General features: G+C 34.4%; 1 protein-coding gene across 5 annotated transcripts in view; it reads right to left on the bottom strand.

The window, feature by feature from the left end:
* ERBB4 (erb-b2 receptor tyrosine kinase 4) overlaps nt 1-21,096 on the bottom strand; it is a 1,197,143-nt gene that overhangs the window by 53,073 nt on the left and 1,122,974 nt on the right. For all 5 annotated transcript variants that reach the window (XM_056111671.1, XM_056111669.1, XM_056111672.1 and 2 more), the window contains one exon: nt 1,639-1,794. In XM_056111671.1, coding sequence (XP_055967646.1) covers nt 1,639-1,794 — 156 coding nt within the window. The remainder of the gene's footprint in view (nt 1-1,638; nt 1,795-21,096) is intronic.

Consider the following 21,096-nt stretch of genomic DNA (forward strand, 5'->3'; position numbering starts at 1 on the left):
GGTATTCAGTGAAAGGGAACAGAAGAGACATTGAAAGTAATTTCCCTGTGGGCAAGGAGTTAACGGACTTTATGGACTACAGACATTGTGTTAGGGAAGTAGGTTTAAATCACAGGGGGCCTGATAAAGACTTAATGGCTACTAGACATTTAAAGCTACAATGAATCTTGTTTTAGATGAATCTTACAGCTGTATGTTCTCAAGACAAGTGAAGCCATATAATTTATATGCTTTCTCTTTTATGCAAACTCATGGTGAATTTCAAAGTTGAGGTCTCTAATGAAATTTACATTAGTAAACAACATAAATAGGCTAATAAAATTAGGATAAGGATGATGGAATGGCAAAACTGAAACTTTCTAAAAATAGTTTTTCTTATTTTGTTTTATGATAAAAAATACTGAAATACATATATATACATTTATTTAGTATAAAATTAAAGCATTTGGAAATCTATCATTTTAAATTATCATAATTTGGGGGGATGGTTCATAAATAATAATAAATTTATATAGCGTGAATACATATATGGGGGAAGTAGAAATTCAAAGGAAGTAGAAATTCAAAGATGAAGATTATATTAGTGTTCTTCATTTCATCTTTTCTTATCTTAATTTATTCAGTTGATCATTCAAAGTTTCCATAGGAAGACAACTCTAGTTGGTTAGTCAAGAATAAACAACTACAAAAACGTCTGGGAAATGTAAAAGCTGGAACCATTACATGATCCGAAACCATATGCTAAGGAGATAGGGAAGAATACAATTTTCAGCCTGCTAAATTCATCCACTAATGCTAGAGCATCAGAAAACGCAGAGGAGGTCATGCACTGTTCATACCCTAGGAATGTCAGAGCTTAGATTCTCGTGGAGGGGAATGAAGAAAAAGTAGTGAATCTTAGTAAATTACACACTAGTGCATAACACTTTTTAATAAGCAGAGCCAACAAAAAGGAATCTTTTATACTTGGTGTAAGTGTAGTAAAGTTATATAAGCTGGCTAACCTTCCAATATCCAAAGGTAGCAAAAATTATTTTTTGTATATGAGAGAGGAGGTGAGTCTCTTTGACTTCGTGAAACTCAGTTCGATATATCATCTTAAGTTTAGAGAACAATTTCTTTCTTTCTTTTTTTTTTTATTTTGTTTTTTGTTTTTGGATCATACCCTGCGATGCTCAGGGGTTACTCCTGGCTCTGCACTCAGGAATTACCCCTGGCGGTGCTCAGGGGACCATATGGGATGCTGGGAATTGAACCCAGGTAGGCCACGTGCAAGGTAAATGCCCTACCCACTGTGCTATTGCTCCACCCCCAAGAGAACAATTTCTATAGCATTGAAGTAAAGTTCAGTAATCCATTTCTCAAGAGAGGATTCAACATAAGGTCCACTTGGGTCCAATTATACATGATCTTATTTTAGTTCTCTAGAGATATAAAGGTGTGTGTGTGTGTGGGTGTGGAGGTAAGATAGTGGGGTGTAGATATATTTCATCCTGGAAGAAGCTATAGCAAATTGAGAATTGGGATTTTAAAATCTCTTAAATCTCAGACTTATCTGCTGACTTCTTTCTATAAAATACAAGGAGATAAAGTGATATAAAAGAACATTTTAAGCAATATTGATCCATAAAAATGTACCTTTCCCCCATCAGCGTTATACTCTTTTTCATCTCCTTCCAAAAGTCTTGCTAGTCCAAAGTCCGTGATTTTCACATGGTTTGGAGATTTCACTAAGACATTACGGGCTGCCAAATCCCGATGAACAAGTCGTCTTTCTTCCAAATACATCATTCCCTGAAAAACACAAAGATTCCCCAAGGATGTTAGTGACTATGCTTTTCTATTATCAGAAAATGAGGTTACCCACATTCAATTGAAATTTTTTGATTTCTCTAAGTAAAGCTACAACCTGGGAATCTTTTCAAGGTTGGGGGAAATATTGGGATCAAAAAGCAAACTAAAAATAGCCTTAGCTTTTTCCTTGGTATTTTGTCCCTAAAATCCTACAAAGAAAAATAAATTACCTGCACATAGGCTAAAAGGTAGATCATCTTGATTCATAGATTTTTAAAAATTGTCCACACCTGCTGGTGCTCCAGGCTAAGTTCTAGCTCTATACTAGGGATCACTCCTGGTGTTACTCAGAGAACCATATGTTGAGATGGGCATTAAACTGGGTTGATCGTGAAAGAAAAGAGCTTTACCTTCTATACTATCTTTTTGCATTGATTCATAGACTTGATGTTAGTATGCAAACACTTTCATTAGTATGCTGTCCAGAGGTCTGAAGAGATAGGTTACTATATACTGGACTTACTAACATAATTTTGGTTGTATCCTTTTTTGTAGCTTCTACTTTATATCATCTTCTACCAATTTCTCCCCCCAAATAAACATATCAATACTTTTTAAAGGTATTTCATATAAAGAACAAATTTTTCCAAGTTTATCCTCCTAGATTCTACCAGAGGCTGAAGAATATTATTCTTAATAATTATTCAAATAAGGGATACAATTGGGGTATTAGGACCTATAATTTTAAATGACATTAGGAGTCACTAAGAACTCATGCATGAAAATGCTGTTTCTAGCAACCCTCAGATTGGCTTTTAAAATGCTATCTTCATAAAACATAGGAAAATTACAAATAAAATAGCCAGTTGGCAAAAAAGAGATATAGCTGACTCTTTCCCAGTATATACCAGTATATATATATGTATATATATATATATACATGTGTTTATATGTAGGATGTGTATATACTCAATATACATATAAAGAAACATATAGTCAACTATGTGGACAAATTAAAAATAATACTCACGCACCTAATTATTAGTTAGCAGCAGATAAATTAATATTTGCTAAATATTAGTCATAACTAAAAGGTTTATGCAAAATTAAATAAACTCAGATGATAGATGTGAGTGAAGATATCTCTGTTATAGAGTTGGAGAAATTCTATATTTCAGAATCAGTGGTAAAAAGGTTGTCATTCAAAAAACAATCATAAGTGTTATTAGATGGTTGAAGCATACTCTCATGCCAATTGCAAATCAAAGTTGTTGGCAGTTAATATTACAACTTCAGGACTTTGAAGGATTAATGACTTCTGATACCAAAACAAAGGCTGTGGAAAACAGTCACATAAATCACAGAGGTCAAAAAATTATGAACCACATACCTGGTGTAGTGTAAAGAGAAGATTGCTTCAAATACCATCATGAGCCAAACTATATAAATGCCTATTAAACACATCTAGTGGAGATACTGCCTGATATGACCCAATCAGTCAGCACTTGGTTGACACCATACAGATTAGTGCTTTCTGAAATAAGCCACAACTAGGATTTATGGAGCTTTGCCCTCTTTCCTAAATAGTGATTTCTGTTTGATTATACCAAAGTGGAAGTTCCTAGAATAAAATTAACCTTAAAGCATATAGACTTCTAATTACTTAAAGGAAGAAAATATTATATATACCCAATAATTTATATAGAAAGTAATTTAAATAATTTTCCTTGTAATAAATGACCACAAAAACATACTCATTTCTTTCTTTTAAAATTTGAAAAGATGACAGCAACAAGTTAATATTCATAACCATACACATTTATGAATGGGCCAGGCACTGTGCTCAATATGGAAGGGAAAGAAAAAACCAGACAAAGAATATCTATTAAAGAAAAATAAAAAGCAATTAATAAAGTGCACATGGATTGAGTGCAAAGTCAGATTGTTGTGAAGCTTGGGGGGTATTTAAAAGGAGCTCTACTTTAAGAAATTACTACATATGTGAAAATCTTCAGAGAATTACTCAAGTATAACTAGTGTGAGAATTATATCCAGTTGGATAAGGCGAAGGAAAATTACAAATAGAGAAAACAAGTACAGGAGCAATGATAATATGGTGTACTGGGTAAAAGCACAGGATTTAATATTTCTCTAGCATAGTGTATAAGGGAACAGAAGGAGTGAGGGCTTGGACATAAGAAGAGGCTAAATTCAAGAAGGATACCTTATCTGTCGTGGTAGAGAATTTAGTCTTGCATTTTTGCAATTTTCAGTGAGGTTATATAGAAGTTGTTTTGAAATAGTGACAAAATTATATTGAGAGACTTGGAAATACCACCTGGTGCCAGTCTAGAGGAAGGATTGGCACAAATATAGTTGGAGCCACTGCTATAATACAGGGGAGATTAGAGTGCCAAAAAAATTCAAACTGGCAATCCAAGAACTACAGGTCCTTTGTAATATGTTTTTTGACCTCCCCACTGGACACATTTCAGACATTCTCTTTAGTTACTTGCTGATTGTACCCTACTAAAAGCATCAAGCTGCCAGTTTGCCAAGATCCCTTCACTGTCTATTACTTTCCAGGAGGATGCTTTTATTCTTTATGATACCATATGGATTTTACATGCTTGGGTCTGAATCTTCAACTAACCAAAACCATATGAACTTAGAAGTTGGGAAAAAATTTATTTCATAAATAATGCACATTTATAAAATAAAATTATAAATCTTTAAAATTAACTAGTGAAGAATAAATTTTGATTTTTTTCTATTTACTTTTATATTTAGGTGGATATATTTCTTTAACCAAATGTCATTTTAATAGAGATATCATGTATATATATTTAAAACACATGCAAGAATAATGACATATTCTATATGAACAAAGGAAGAAAAGAAACCAAACCAAGAACATTAAGACTCTAATGGAAAATTGTATAATATAAACTAAAAAGCCTCAAAGATATAAAAAAAATTCTTTGCTATGCTAATTACAAGCTCTTGGCAGATGATGAGACTTTTAAACTTCAATACTATTTTCCCACGAAAATCATTTTCCTAAAAACTGTGGTAATTCAGTACAAGAAAACAGTTGTAATCTGTAATTTCCATCTACCTGGTCATGATTAAAGGAATAAAAAGCAAAAAGCATATTTGCTGTTACTAAATTATCCAAATACATTTATATGGTTTCTTTTAACCATGACACATCATTGTACAGATGCACAATCATAAATAACTATGACTGTCACCTTAGTTGTACTTTTACACCTTGAATTAGTGTTGAATTGTCTATGAATTTCTCAGGATAGATTTTTCTCCTTGTTACAATCATTAAGATCGATTTCCTACAGGAAAAATCTCATTGAGTCACTGTCTCTGCTAGATTCTTTCAAAATGAAATCACTCCTTAAATCAGAGTATGATGCAAATGAGAGGAAGACAATAAAAATAGCAAGGACAAAAACAAACTAGACCAGTTCCCTTCTCATTAATAGGTGACTGAAGAAGTCATTCATGTTAACAGATGAATGATATTCTCTGCACAGAGAATGTGGCCCTCAAACAAAAATAATATGATAAATAATGAATGAAACACAGTATCTTTTTTAGGGCTGGAGAGATAGCACAGCAGTAGGGCCTTGCACGCGTCCGACCCGACCTAACTAGGTTCAATTCCTCCGCCCCTCTTGGAGAGCCCGGCAAGCTACCTAGAGTATCTTGCCTGCATGACAAAGCCTGGCAAGCTACCCATGACATATTTGATATGCCAAACACAGTACAAGTCTCAAAATGGAGATGTTACTGGGCCCACTCAAGCAAATCGATGAACAAAGGGAGGACAGTGACAGTGACTGTTTCAAAACACATAATTTCACATTTTTCTGTGGATTTCAGGGCATAATGCAAGAGACTGACTTATTTCTATGTGTATATAGATATATATACACATCTATTCAGGTATTTATAGAACTTTTATAATTGCACAGACATTAAAATATGTAAACTAGAAACTCCATTTTTGGTTGGAATCCAGGACATGCAGAATGATAAAGTATGTTGAATAAACAGATTCTGGACTCAATTTGTGATGAAGTCCATTTCCTTTTTTTAAACCCCATTCTGCCATGTTCTAACTATGAGACTCTGAATGTTATTTAACATCTTTCGTGACTTAGGTAACTACCTCCTTCTTCAGTAAAAAGGTGATACTAAGATCATCTTTCCCACACATGGTGATAATTGATTTTGTTAATATACTTATCACTATACATCCATATATAGCATTTATATAGCAACTGTATATAGTAAGTGCAGAATATGCTTTATTATTTTTTCATAGATTCTGTTCAGCAGCTCTACTTGCACAAGAATCATTTACCCTCATTAACTTGAATTGCATATATATATATACATATATATATATGTAACTGTGAACCACAGCTAATATATCACAGTGGGTGTTCAGTAAGTGCTTGCAAGTGGTGATACATATACCTATGACCTACTCATTACTATTGCTATTATATGTGGATAATCCACATTATAAATGTGTGAATACAAATTTCAGAAAAACACTGTTAAAAAATTATTTTAATAATGACTCAAAAATCCTTATTCCTTTTAGTAAGGATCCAATCATATAAGAATAAAAAAAAGGAAATGCACTTAAAATATTCCCCCCAAAAAACATTTCACAGAAACATATGTGGATGTAGTGAGAATAAGTGGGGATAAGTGAGGATAAGTGTCACAAACAAGATCGGTCAGAAAGTCTTCGACTCTGCAGAACATTTCCCATGTTAATACTAGTACATTTTCCAATTTAATACTAGATTTGTAGTACCAGGGAATCTGCCATTTATCACTGAACACAGAGAAGTTTTGGGTACTGAATTTTAGAGTTAATTTGTCAATTGCTTCATCCAAATGTTACAAGTCTGACTCTACAAAACAGTATAAAAATCACCATAACCTAAACCATTCAGAATTTTACCATTCTTTCATTCTTTCCTTATAAGCTGCAGTAAATTTGATTGCTAATTTTCTTCTTTGCTCATACCTCTTCAAATTTATATCACTTAATACAAACTGCTGGGGGAATCAAGTCTTACCTTCAACCTTCAGAAATATACTTGAATACAAAATCCAAGGACAATTTTATTAATATTGAATTAAAGGCTTTAATCTAGGAAAATCAGCTCATATAAATTGCTCTAAGGGAAAATTAGAAATAGACTAATATTTGTTTTAAATTTCGGTACTGAAAAATACCTAGAAATGACTTTATTTTTAATCTTCTGAATTTGAGCTATGGTTAACAACAGAAGTTATTTATCCTTTAATCCAAGGTGAAAATGTATTCTTTCCAGCTGCAAGAAGATAACAAAATTCAAGAGAAAGTGACTATTTTTGACAATAAATATTTGCTTCTTATGAAAGGTGTATGGGAATTTTGTCAAACACATATGAAGAACAAAGAATTTCAAGCTACACTTAGCTTTCACAAACATTAATCTCTGGAGTAAGCAAGAGTACATTTTTTTCTGTTTTCATACTAATAGCAAAACTTCCTTAACATTAGAAGCTTTAGGATAGCTTTAGGATAGAAATGGAAATCATTTCTCTCCTTTTACCTTTTCTTATAAAACCAATTCTCTCGCAGTCAGAAAAATCTAGCTATAATGCTTCCTACTGTTAGGGCTGAAGATATTAACATGTTCAAGGGAAGAAAGGGACTTTTGTTGATGAAGTACTTTGACTTTAACTAAAAAGTACATGAAGGGAAATTAAGGGTACTCTGTAACTAAATCAATGGAGAAAGTTTTGAACTAGAAAATCTGGTTCAAGGCATAGTAGAAGGAACAGAACTGAATATTTCAAGATAGTATCACTAGACATATTACTCAATAGGTTTATGTTCACAGGTACTCATTTTACCTCTCCTATAAAAATGACAGATTGACCTAAATGATCTTTGATGTGTCCTATAACTTTAAATTTCTAAATCCATGAGAGATATATCTGTAAAACAGAACAAGCTAAGACAGTAAATTGTTAGCCAACAACAGACATAGAGAATAATAAAAGGATAGAAGAAATGCTTCTTTCATATGTGTTGTGAGAATATATTTTAGTCATTTTATGATGATGATATTTAAGATATCAGACTCTGAAAAAAATCTATTTACTAGCTGCGTGAACCTGGTCAAGTTATCTGCATGTTCTACTAAATGTTCATTAAAAGTAGATAATATTAGTGTCCCAAGGACCATATTGAGGATTTGGTGTCCTAAGATTCATCAAATATCTCAGAATATTCAGTATTCTGATCTACCCTGAAATTGCTAATAAAAAGGAACCAAAATTTTAAAATTTATTTCTTTTTTGGTTTAAAATAGTACCCAATCACTTAATGGTATTTTCAGCACTTATATAACATATCATGGTTATTCACCATTATTATGTCTTTGTAATCAGCTACATATTGTTAAATGTTCTTATTACTCAACTGAAAAAAGAGGTATTTCACATGACTATTTGTTTAAACTTGGACCTAATACTCATATTATTTTTTTTAGAGCTCAGTTACACTTTTGATCTTGAAGATACTTGGCTAAGTAGATGTTGTTAATGATACTTTAAAGTAATGACATTTCTGTTGCAATTTCTTAATATATGAAACTTTTTTCGATATCTAATATTATTTTGTCACTGCCTTTTAGCGTTTATTTCAACAGCACTCACCAAGCAACTTTCTACATTCAGAGACTATCCCAGGGAGCCAAACTAATAAGAGTGTGTGACAGTTTTGCTTGTCTGTTTCCTTTTAAGCTCCCCAGCAGATATCATTTTGGGCTAATCATACTCCATAATTTAAGCCTGATGTTACCATTTTTCCTTTATATCCTCTGACTTCAATCCGTTCATTTTTTCATTATAAGTTTTCAAAATAGTGCTTTAATGCATATTATTCTATCATGCATATATTTGTCATTAGCCATATCTTAGAAGTATTTTGTATAATTTTATGACATAAAAATATAATCATCCACTAAATTATATTACATTTTAATCTCTACGGCATTTTAAAAACTTCAAACATGGATTCATGCATGTATAATACAGTTGATGTAATGATTGTTGCATTAAATTACACATGCAAACTTTTTGACATATGAATGAATATACCACAGGTATGTACTCTCAATTTATTATTTAATTACTATTCAAAATGTACATCCATCACTTTGACACTATAAGCAGGAGTAAATTGAATACTAACAATAACTGTAAAAAGGCTTTAAAATTTCTCCGCAGGATAAATCACATGCTGTTCAGTATTAATTTTAATGTAAAAAAATTTGGACAAATAATAATAGTAATAAGGTCAATGACATATGGTAGCGCATATGCATAGCATATTCAAGGCTCTGATTTGATTACTGTTGATTTGGCCCTGGTAGTCACTGAGCTTCGCTCATTTTGAGAAACACTACATCACCAGTCCAAATACTGACCAAACAGTTGTGCAAAGCAGAACTGAGCATTACTAGGAATGGCCCCAGAACTTCTCATAACTCATAAGTATGGACCTTGTAAAGTATCTCTGTGAATCATACAACATAGGGAGCATTCTTATTGATACCATAAATAATATGAAGATAAATAAAATTAAATATATATATTATGACTACATATATATGCTAACATTTTCTTTTGCATAAAGAAAGTCACAAGAATTTAATGAGTTGTGTACTAACATTCCAATTGTAAGATGTGAAAACAGACATACAGAGAAGTGAAAAAATAACTTTACCAAAAATGATAAAAAAAAATTGTTTATCCAGGAAAAAACTTATAAAAAAAAAAAAGATTTCACTGTAGACAGCTTGATCCCAGAAGCAGGGATCTAAGCTTTTATATTGCATGACCATAGACATAAAACTAGAGTCTATAAACTACAAAATTATATGCAAAACTAAGAAATAGAAGCATCTATGACTGGAAGTTTGCTATGTAGACACTGGGTTTTTCAAGAATTAAATGAAGAAGAAATGGTTATTCCTATCATTTAATACTTAGAAATGAATTTCTTGTCATTTGGTGGATTCTCAGACAAGGGTGCTTCTACAGACATTTTACAAACTGAGAATTTTAAATTCAGTTATGCATTTTCAACAATTTAAAGATCTTCTGACATTTAACTGATACTCAATGCATTTGTAGTGGATTAAAGGAATTAGGGGAAAAAAATGTGAAATGCTGTCCACATAGAATTAGTTTTTCTTTTCAGTGAGGGTGGCACAAATTTGAAGTCTCTGATATTTGTGATTGTTGGAAAGAAAGAAAAACTTGCAACACACAGGCTAACCTGAAACGTGATTCTAGAATTCCAAGGATGCGAGTGAGGATACCAGTTACAGACTCTGTGGCTGGCAAGAAGAACCTTTTCTCGTTTCTTTGGTTTGAGCATTAAACCCAGGTCAGTCTCATGAAAGACAAGCACCGTAACCACTATACAATATCTCCATCCCTATTTTTATTTTCTTAAAAATATTTATTTTTATGTTATTTACAGTGGTTCACAAAGTTGTTTATAATACAGTTGTTACAGGCATCCATTGTTCCAACATTAAACCTACTACGAATGACTATCCTTTCACTACTATACCCATTTTTCCTACCACTCCCCATGCCTGCCCGTTAGTGGGCACAAGTAATTTATTTTATATTGCTTGATACAATGATATGGCTAATAGAATTATCAAAAACTACTTCAGTAAAAGAAAATTGGTGAAAATATTTATAAATCACCACAGGGTCATTAAGTCCTTGTCTGAGAGTTTACTAAGCTATTTTTTGTAATAATTGAGCGTTTTGTGTTTTTTTTTCTTCTTAAATTTAGCTAAGTTGGCTTCTATTTTCTGTTCTCACTTTGTCACCACTGTGTGAATTTATCCATTGACTCAGCTTTACAGATTTGTGACTAAATCTCAGAATAGATACAAGCAAACCCACTAAAATTCATGGGTTACACAGGTCTTTCAACTGAACAGTTTGGGGCACCTTTGGGAGAGGTTTTGGTCAAGCTCCCACCAAGCTCTGGCAGCTGCACCCACACCCAACAGATGCTGCCATGTCAGGCCCAACACCGCTGCTTCAGGAATAATCTCTGCAGGCACCAAGCTGAATAAACTTTTAGGGACACTTGTTTTTAAGTGGAGAACTCTAGGGTCTTTTCAGAGTTGGGGTGAGCAGCCGCCCCTCATTGTCTCCCCCGTACTTCCGAAAGCTCTGGCAGCCACACCTGCATGCCATGGCCACTTCTGTGTAAACTCACCGGAATTTATGGAGCAAGTGGCTGTGTATGTCACAAAACCTCCAAATTCCACAACCCTGACATCCCAGTAGGAGTACACCTAATTAAACATATTTCTTCCAATAGTTTATGTATCACTCTGCACAAAATTTCACATTGCTTCCAAATTACAGGACAGTTACCTCGAGACTCCAAACTTCTTTTCCAGAAAGAAAATTAATAATAAGACAAATAAAAAAGGGAAATTAGAGAGTCTGAGAAGTCACAGGCTTTCTTGTTAAATAAAAAGCTTATTGGCCTGAATCAAGAGAATACTAAACACACTGCAATTCTCCCCTCTCACTGACCTCTTGCCAATACGATTAGGAAGGGATGACTGAATCTCATAGTATCCACACACTCACAGAGAAGTCTACTTAAAATGGATTACTTCTGCACCATGGGCAGCCGATCAATAAAGATGTGGGTTGCAATGAGAATGGAGATGACTGTGGGCTAGAGTAGTTATCCTCTGTGTCTCTTTAGAAAATTAATTAAAAATCAATGAAGTGTGCAACCTATTAATATAGCAACCTCCAGATTAACAGATAGAAGTTAAGCCTTTCTCTGAGCATACATGGCGTGCAAATACATTCAAGCACTATAGGGAGGTAGTAGAATGTCTCACAGTTGAGCAGAAACAGATCATTCCAATATTCTGTACTTGCAAAGACTTGCATATTACTGGTGGAGAACTATAAATCAAAACCAAATAAAATTGGAGTGAATATGTATATACAATTTTTTTCATAAAATAATTATATAATTTTTACAAGGCATCCTTTTTTCAGAGCAAAATATCTGTCGTCTTCCAGAACTAAAGATAAAATAATAGCTATTTCTTTAAAGTGTGGTGGACTTATTTGTAATTACAGATATTTGAGGTCTTTTTTTCTTTTTAAACTTCTAAATAGTTTAAATCTTTTCCCATGAGAAAGGTGACATTCTTAGAAAGTTAAAATATTTCATTGATTTGAGTCAACTTGTAATACTGACTCAGTGTTACAAGTTTATATTTGACCTGTTTACTTCAGTTCAACTCTGCTTCCATCTTATTTGAAAACTAGTGAACATGGCCTATATTTGATCAAGCAAAACTCAGAATTGTGACAAACATATACTCCTCTCTGAAAGCTACTCCTCTACCCAGTTATTTCCTATAGGCCTAATCAGACTCTTGTTTCTCTTACATTTTGCTCAGGTAATTTCCTGCTTTAAAACCTCCAATGGGCTGGAGAAATATTACAATGGGTAGGGCATTTGTTTCGCATTGGGCTGACCTGAGTTTGATACCTGCCCCTGTGGCACCCCATAGGGTCCAAAAGGCCTCAGCAAGAGTTACCCCTGAGCACAGAGCCAGGAGTAAACCTGAGCATAGCTGGGTGTTGGCCCCAAAACAAAACTTTAAAAAAGAAAGAAATATATGAATTGCAATTTCTAGTTTTCTAGTTTCTACTCTCTTTCTTGCTATCTTTTTAATTTCTCTCTCTCCCTCTCATACCTTTCACTCTAAACCTTGCAAAAACACATGGAGAAAGCAATTTGTGTTTCATTCCTGCTAGACTTATTTTCTAAGACAATATCACCACAAGACAATTCAGATCTCATCATATATCCAATGAAAATTGTCTATCTTGAATTACGTAAAGTGGTAAGAAGGTATGTTTTTATACAGGTTTGGGAATATAGTGGATGATATAGTAAAATGTACATTTTATGGTTTATAGGCCCAGTCTGCTTCCAGACCACCTGTAGTACTTAGAAGTCATTACAGATATTTTTGAAGTTCCCCAGAGAGCACCACAGATGTCTATGAATAGTCCCCGGTTGTTTTTCTCTGACTCTTCATTGATATCTGCAATCATTAAGCCCATAACTGAATCTCTGTGGAAATTGAGAGTCTTTGCCTGAGTTGCTCCCCCTGGTGTTTCAGAAGTTGCAGTTTAGAATAATGCAAAATAGTCGGTGATGCTCTTCCAATCCGTGTCACCCTGTCTTAATTCTATCTTCCACCAGTGTCTGAATAAAGTGTTCTACCTGCTTCTGATCAATGTGCCACTAACCACCCCTCCCTCAGCTATATTAATAGATATTATAAAATGCAAGTTAGAACATTTCTTCTCCTTTTTTCCCATATCCCTGTCAACACTAGTTTTTAACCTTTCTGAAATGTGTCAGTCTCCCTGATGTGAAGCATCTCTTATTACTTTGATCTGTATTTCCCTGATGATAAGTAATGAAAAGCATTTTTTAAATTTTACCTATTAGTTATCTGTATGTGTTCTTTGAAGAAATTTCTGATCATTTTATCTCTCCCTATTTTTCATGGGTTGTTTTTTTGTTCCTGTTAAGTTTCATAAGTATGTTATCATCTAAGGTTCATCTATTTGCTTGAATAGGCCCAGTAACGTCTCCATTGTGACAATTGTTACTGTGTTTGGCATATCAAATATATCACGGGTAGCTTGCCAGGCTTTGCCGTGCGGGCGAGATACTCTGGGTAGCTTGCCGGGCTCTCCGAGAGGGGCAGAGGAATCGGACTTGGGTTAACCATGTAGGCCACATGCAAGGCAAATGCCCTACCCGCTGTGCTATCACTCCAGCCCATACAAATGATATTATATATTTATATATTAGATATTAGATAATAATATATAGGATCACTTGTATCACTGTGATTCCATTGCTCATCGATTTGCTCAAGCAGGCGCCAGTAACATCTCTATTCATCCCTGTCACATGCTAATGTAGCCCAATGGCATCTGCTTGCTCCAGAAACATGAAGATCAACAAACTGTTCATTCAGAATATACACACATGTATATATATAGGTTATATATATAATTTTAACATTTGACAGATGAATGGTGCACAAATCATTTACTACTAGTAAGAACGTCAATCGATTTAACCCTATATATGAAAATAATATGGACACTTCTTAAAAACAAAATCATTGAGCTTCCATGTGATCCATAATCTGACCTTTGGATTTATATCCCAAGGGTCTAAAAATACTATTCAGAAAAGACATCTCTGCTTCTATATTCACTGCAGCACTTTTCACAATAGCCGAAATCTATAAACAACCCAAAAGTCCAAGAATAGGTGGTTGGATAAAAAAATTATGTTAGATATACATAATAGAATACTATGCAGGTTTAAGAAAAGATGAAATAATCTAATATGCCAATACATGGTTGGAACTAGATGGTATTATGTTAAGTGAAGTAAGCTAGAAATAGGGGTACAGATACAAAATAACTTCTCATTATAGGGATATATAAGAGCATCGTAAAGTAATACCAAAGGATCAAAGGCAATGGAACTTGAGAACTGGGCTACATGACTGAGCTAATCATGGTGGATAGACTGTGATGTGGGGTAGAAGGTGTTTGAGGTAGGGACCCTAAATTAATGGTAGCGGAATGCAGACACTGGAGAAATTCATGATGTTTACTGTCATAAACAGTATTGTAAATCATGATGACAGTGATTTAAAATTGAATTAAATAATCAAAATTGGGCCATAAAATTAATAAATAACAAACACAACAGTCCTCTCAGAAACTTCTTCAGGAACTTTGTCTCCTGATACCTATAGTGGCTCAGAGTTCTTGTTCAAAAAGTAGACATTGAAGAACAATATCACCCTCTCTCAAATCTCATTCACTTTCTTTTACTTCCTTGTCTTCCACTACCCTCAATACAAGCACATTCATGGAACTTCAGCAGCTAAAAACATCTCAAAACTTGACTGCTTGCCACTCTAACTCTTTTCTAAGAATTACTCAGCTACTAGAAAACACCCTCACTCGATACTGAAGCATACCTCCTACTCGAGTCAAAATATGTTCTATTCAAGATTACTTTATGTTCCCCCAAGTTTGATATGTTCCCCACAGTCTTCTCTCTAAGGCACATCATATCACTCTTTTATATTTCCTATAAAAATGTTTCTTTGAACTAAAAGTAAAAATTGATATTGTAATTATAAGACATATTCCGCCCCTCTCGGAGAGCCCAGCAAGCTACCGAGAGTATCTCGCCTGCACGGCAAAGCCTGGCAAGCTACCCATGACATATCTGATATGCCAAACACAGTAACAAGTCTTACAATATTACTGGGCCCGCTCGAGCAAATCGATGAACAATGGCAGGATAGTGACAGTGACAGTGATTTTAAAATAACTTTCTGTACATGGATAAATCAATGCTACTTTTAAAACAATTTAAATTACCAAAAAAGGCTGCATTTATTCTCAGCATTTCAAATGATTATATAGCATATTCTCAATATGAATTTCAGGTGAAAGTTGAATAGATCACTTGTGTCTTTTGCATTGTGTCAATGCAAAATACAACCATTGACTCAATAAAAAATTTTTAAATGAATAAAGAATAAAATACATCTATGATTAGGACTATTCAAATCCTGAAAGTTAAAGATTTATTAATATTGTCTTTTATACTTTTGCACCAAATTTTTCAGTCTTAATTGCTTGAAATTGTGAATGTTGTGTTCCTACTAAGATGACATAACTCAGGTTGACCCTCCTTGTATGCACCAATTCTGTCACATTATAGATAGTCAATAAGTAGTACTTGACTAATTTATTTCCTACATTCTGTACCCTATTCATCTATGCTTCTATTCTCTTTGGGTCACCCAGTCATGACAAAAGAAACTCCTGACAACAGTAAATATAGTACCAAAATAAAATATTTAAAGCAAAATAAAAATAGAAGAAAAAACATATTTAATAATCTTAAAAGACTTTTTGTAGTGTGGATGATTATTTTTATTCTATCATTAATTTTCCCTTTTAATGTTTGACATAGCCTCTCATGGTTAATTTTTATGATTACCAGTATACTTTATTACAAATAAATTAGTGAATATTTTAAGCTTATGAAACCTAGGGAGATAGTACTTAAATGAAGCACCCTGAATTCAATCCCTGGTGTTCCATGTGGTCATCTGAGCCTTGCAGGGAGTGATCCCTGAGTACAGAACCAGGAATAATTTCAGAGAATCACTAAATCAGTCCAGTAACAAAAAAGAAGGTGACAGGGATTTATGCAAAATAATATCAACCTTTCTACAAGAGAATAAAAAACTAGGGTGCTGCTCCTTCACAATACCAAAATGGAAATTGAAAGTGATTTTTCTTTTCATATATGCTCCTCTCCAGTTCATAGAGGTGTGTAATTAACACTTCTTCTAGAAGAAAACTAAAACTAATACTCAGAGAGAATTCATTCTCCAGAGTCATCTTTAAGCTTTGTCACTGAGAGACAAAATTAAAGGACATAAATCATTTAGGAGATTTAGGAGTTAGTATAGGCCCAGTAATGTATTATTTTCTCCCAATGCTCTTCTAAATTTCCTTACAAAACATACATTGCAAATGTATTTAACTGTAAAAATAGCTAAATGAGTAAATAAAAGGTTCCTGTTTCCCTCAACAATTAGTTATTGGCAAGTGAGTATGTGCTACTAAATATCTTGTGATTTTTTTTACATATAAAGATGCCAATTTTTTTATTAAACAGATCATGACCTGGTGTGGTAATTGTTTATAGACAATATAGAATATATAATGTGTTCCAAAAATACCAGAAATATCACTTTCACACTTCAATGTGATTGCAAAAATTATTCAGAAGAGGTAAGTTTTAAGATTAATATCAAAAGAAAGAAAAATATTAAAAATTTTAGACATAATATAGTTAAGTGAATGCTAGACAAGAGACAAAGCACCTTTTTTTAAAAATGGAGAGTACTAGAATAAAAAAATATTTAAAAAAATAAAAATAGTTTTATTAGGGCCACACATGCCGATATCATGTGTCTAAATTAATTGTAGCTACTGAGTATGAGGTGCAAAATAATTGCTAAAACTTATAATAAGAAAAATTGGCATGATGAGATTTCACTTAGTTATAGAATAAATAAGAGATTAGAAAAAAATCAAATGTATCAGATAGGATGTTATAATTTTATATCAGAGTAGAATATTTAGGGAAATTCAGGGAATAGTTTTATGTTGTTAGCACTAGATAGAAATGGGAGTTTATCAGTGATAATAAAGATATAAGATATCTTTATAAAGGTATAGCACTGTAGCACTGTCCTCCCATTGTTTATTGATTTGCTCAAGCAGGCACCAGTAATGTCTCCATTGTGAGACTTGTTACTGTGTTTGGCATATCGAATACGCCATAGGGAGTTCGCCACGCACTGCCATGTGGGCAGGATACTCTCAGTAGCTAGCCAGGCTCTTCAAGAGGGACTGAGGAATCGAATCCGGGTCTGCTGCGTGCAAGGCAAACGCCCTACCCTCTGTGCTATAGCTCCAGCCATAAAGGTATAAGGGAGAATAAAATATAGCAAACGATTTTTTTTCAGGCCAAGCTCAGGAAAAAAAAATGTAACTTTTTAAAGCCTTTTAAAAATCATCATATTTATCAAAGAACAAAAATGGTGTGATATCAGAAAAACGGCAAGGAAAGAAGAGAAAACTTTTAAGAACCTGAACCTATTATTAGCGTCAAGTATAATCAACATCAAAAGTTCTAACTGAACAGGGATCCCTCAGTTCATAAATGGGAATACTGGTATGTCATTTACCTCAAATTACCACCAAAATTAGAATTCCTCCATGGCTTCCTAAAAACTCATGGAAAATTAATTATATATATATAAAGTTTTGAAGCAAAATTTCTGTCTTATGCAACCAGGTTTATGTGCTGTAAAAATACAATTGGGCACAAAATAGGGGGAGAGATTTACTCCAAAAGGGAAATATGGGGAACGAAAGAAAGGATGATGAGTTCCAAGAAAGATTAAAACCAAACACGATGAATTTCATCAGATCATTGGTTTGATGTTCTGTTTTCAGGACTCCCTGAGGAGGAGGCCCAACCTCTGTGGCCAATTTTAGAGGGATCTCATCTGTGCCCCACAGCATAGGGTCTGTCTAATGACTTTGGGAAGATCCAGCTGGCTCTTTTGCAATCAATGCAGAGGCCATGATAATCTGTGGACATTTATCGACATTTTCTTTCTTACAGTGCACATTCACAGTAAAATCGCCGCACTATTTCCAGGAGCTACCCAAGGACTTCAACTGCCTTTATACATTCTTCCCCATCTCTTTTCTTCAGTTCAATCTGGCAGTGTCTCTGCCCATAAACTTTTTATAACGGTCTAGGTCAGAGGATCCCAACTTATTTAACGTACTGCCTTTTTTTAAAAAAAAAAGAAAAATACCACTTAGTGTCCTCCTGGAGATCTAAGTTCTTTATGCAAACAAATATAAAGTGATTTGATCGGACACCATCGGCCCCCACACCAGCTGTCATGCCAGCATCTCTTCTCTCACAATGGGTGGTATTACCCCCTTTGGGAAACAGTGTACTAGACATATATTATCCTTACCGTTCTCAAAAAAGCTTTTCAATTTTTTTCTTTTCTTTCTTTTTTTTTTTTTGGATTTTTGGGTCACACCTGGCGATGCACAGGAGTTACTCCTGGCCCATGCACTCAGGAATTACTCCTGGAGGTGCTCAGTGGATCATATGGGATGATGGGAATTGAACCCGGCTTGGCTGCAAGTAAGGCAAACACCCTACCTGCTGTGCTATCATTCCAGTCCCAGCATTTCTAAGTTTTTGCAAATGGAAAAAAAAAATTGGGATTACTATCTCTGCAAATTGTGGTTCCTTTTTAAAAACAATTTCTTCTTTAGTTTTACTCTTTTAATATTTTATTATAAGCACCTCCCCTAAAACCTGGCTCTAAATCTTCTCAATTATATATCCATTCTTTTTGTTTATTTTGGGGCCACACCCAGCAGCGCTCAGGGATTACTCCTGTCTCTGTCTCTTTGGGAGAGTACGGCCTGTCTCTGTATTATTCCTGTTTCCAAGGGATCACTTCTAGTTGGGCTGTGGGACCCATGAATGGCTCCAGGGTTGGAACCCAGGTCTATTGTGTGAAAGGCAAGAATCCTATCTGCTGAAATATCCAACTAGCCTTACATATTTAATTTTAAGGGGGCTAAAAGGTTAGAAAGTTGTCACAAAGGAAAGAATGTTCAGAAAAAGAATTAGACTTCTCATGTTGAGCGTATATTGTATACACACATTGATTTTCATTATCACACACCTAATATCTATGTGTTTTAAAGCAATGTCGCTTTAATAACATCAATAGTAGCAACCAATTGACAACTTCTACTTCCAAAAAGAAAACCCACATTTATCTTTTTCAAATTCTTTCTTCCATAAACACTAGAACACAATCAGGAATCATTGAGTAAATTAGGATATTGTATCGGACACTGAGAATGAAAGGAATATAAGAGGGAAGAAAAAAGTCTAGAAGTGACCAAAAGAAGGAACATTTTTTGATAACACTGAGTACACTAGCAAAACAGATGTCTACAGAGAGTGAGAGAAAAAGCTCACACAATAACAGGCTAAGTACTGTCAGAGAATACTGAGAACCTGTATAACAGAGAAACCAGATGCTTGGAATCCCGTCAAGTGGCTCAAACAGAGCAATTGAATATTTGGATTTGTGCAGGGACAGGTATTAACTGGAAAGCAAGACAAGAACAGAGACCACAGCAAACAAATTGAAACAGTCTTGTAAAAGCACACAGGTGTACGTCAGAGAGATACCTGCCTTGCATACAGATGACCCTGGTTTCACCTCTTGTACACAATAATCTTCTCCAAGCACTGCCAGGGGTCACTTCTGTACGCAGAGCAGGAGCAGCCTGTGAGTGTCACATGGTATGGCCCAAACCCTCCCACCCCAAATATACAGATTTATTTAAAATCTCAGAAAATCACAAATAGTTTAGATATTAACTTCATTCTGAATTTGGTCACTTTTTAAAAATCCTTACAGTCACTAAGTAACACATCACTCATTCTTCCAAGGAGACTATTTGACACATAATTTTTGGTTTTGGAATTCTGTTTTTGAAACTTTTTAACTTGAACTTTTCCCTTAGGGTTTAGTGTAGGATAACATTGGTTTGTCCTTTCTGCCTTGCCACAGGGAGATTAGGTTTATTGGGTTACTCTCATCACAGTGCTCCCGAGGCACTCACATTCCTCTGTGTTTATTTGTAACCTTTTTCTTTGTAGTCTGCTTTCCCAACCAGTCAATCACCTTTATCTACTAATTAGACTCTGTGGACATATAAATATGTCTTTTCTCTTCTCCTAATGTCCTTTGCCTAGTTAATTCAGAGCAATGTTCTTTTTTGTATAGACACAGGAAGACAGTTAATGCTATGCTTTTGTACAGTTGGAAGTTAATTGACTTCGAATAATATTCACTCCTGGGCATCTGTTTACTCAATTTAAGCCTCAGTTGCCCTTACTTCCTAGCACCTCAAAGGTAGGGGCCCAACGAGGTACCAGATGGACCCAAAGCAAACTGTGAGCTACCCTGGCATCGAAATGTGCCAGGCCAAAGCGCCATAATACTTAACTACAAATTAAGCATGGTCATGGGCAAATTCTATCATGAAACAAAAAATAACAACTGGATTAGGACCCTGCTAGGATTAGGAAAGATTAATCTGGCCTGAGCACTGTAGTCTGAGATCTACAGTGAGATGTCCCCAGGAGAGCCACCCTATAAGCTAAATGTATCTCTTACTATGTCCATACAAAATAACTAATATTAAAAAGTAAAATTACGATGCTAATTAATATGTTAATTAATTTATTGGACTAAGGAAAGGAGAAAACCCCTAGGTGGTATTTCCATCCAGAAGCCTATCTCCTAGCTGCAGGTGATCAGCAAGGGCTTTGATATGTTGATTGTGCTACCAGACCTAGGTGTGGTTGCTACACCCAATGATGAGAAGTTGGGCGAGACAAGAGAGAGGCAAGGCCTGAGTCATAGCACT

Source organism: Sorex fumeus, unplaced genomic scaffold (genome assembly GCF_029834395.1).
Source record: "Sorex fumeus unplaced genomic scaffold, SorFum_2.1 ptg000014l, whole genome shotgun sequence".
Classification (NCBI taxonomy): Eukaryota; Metazoa; Chordata; class Mammalia; order Eulipotyphla; family Soricidae; genus Sorex; species Sorex fumeus.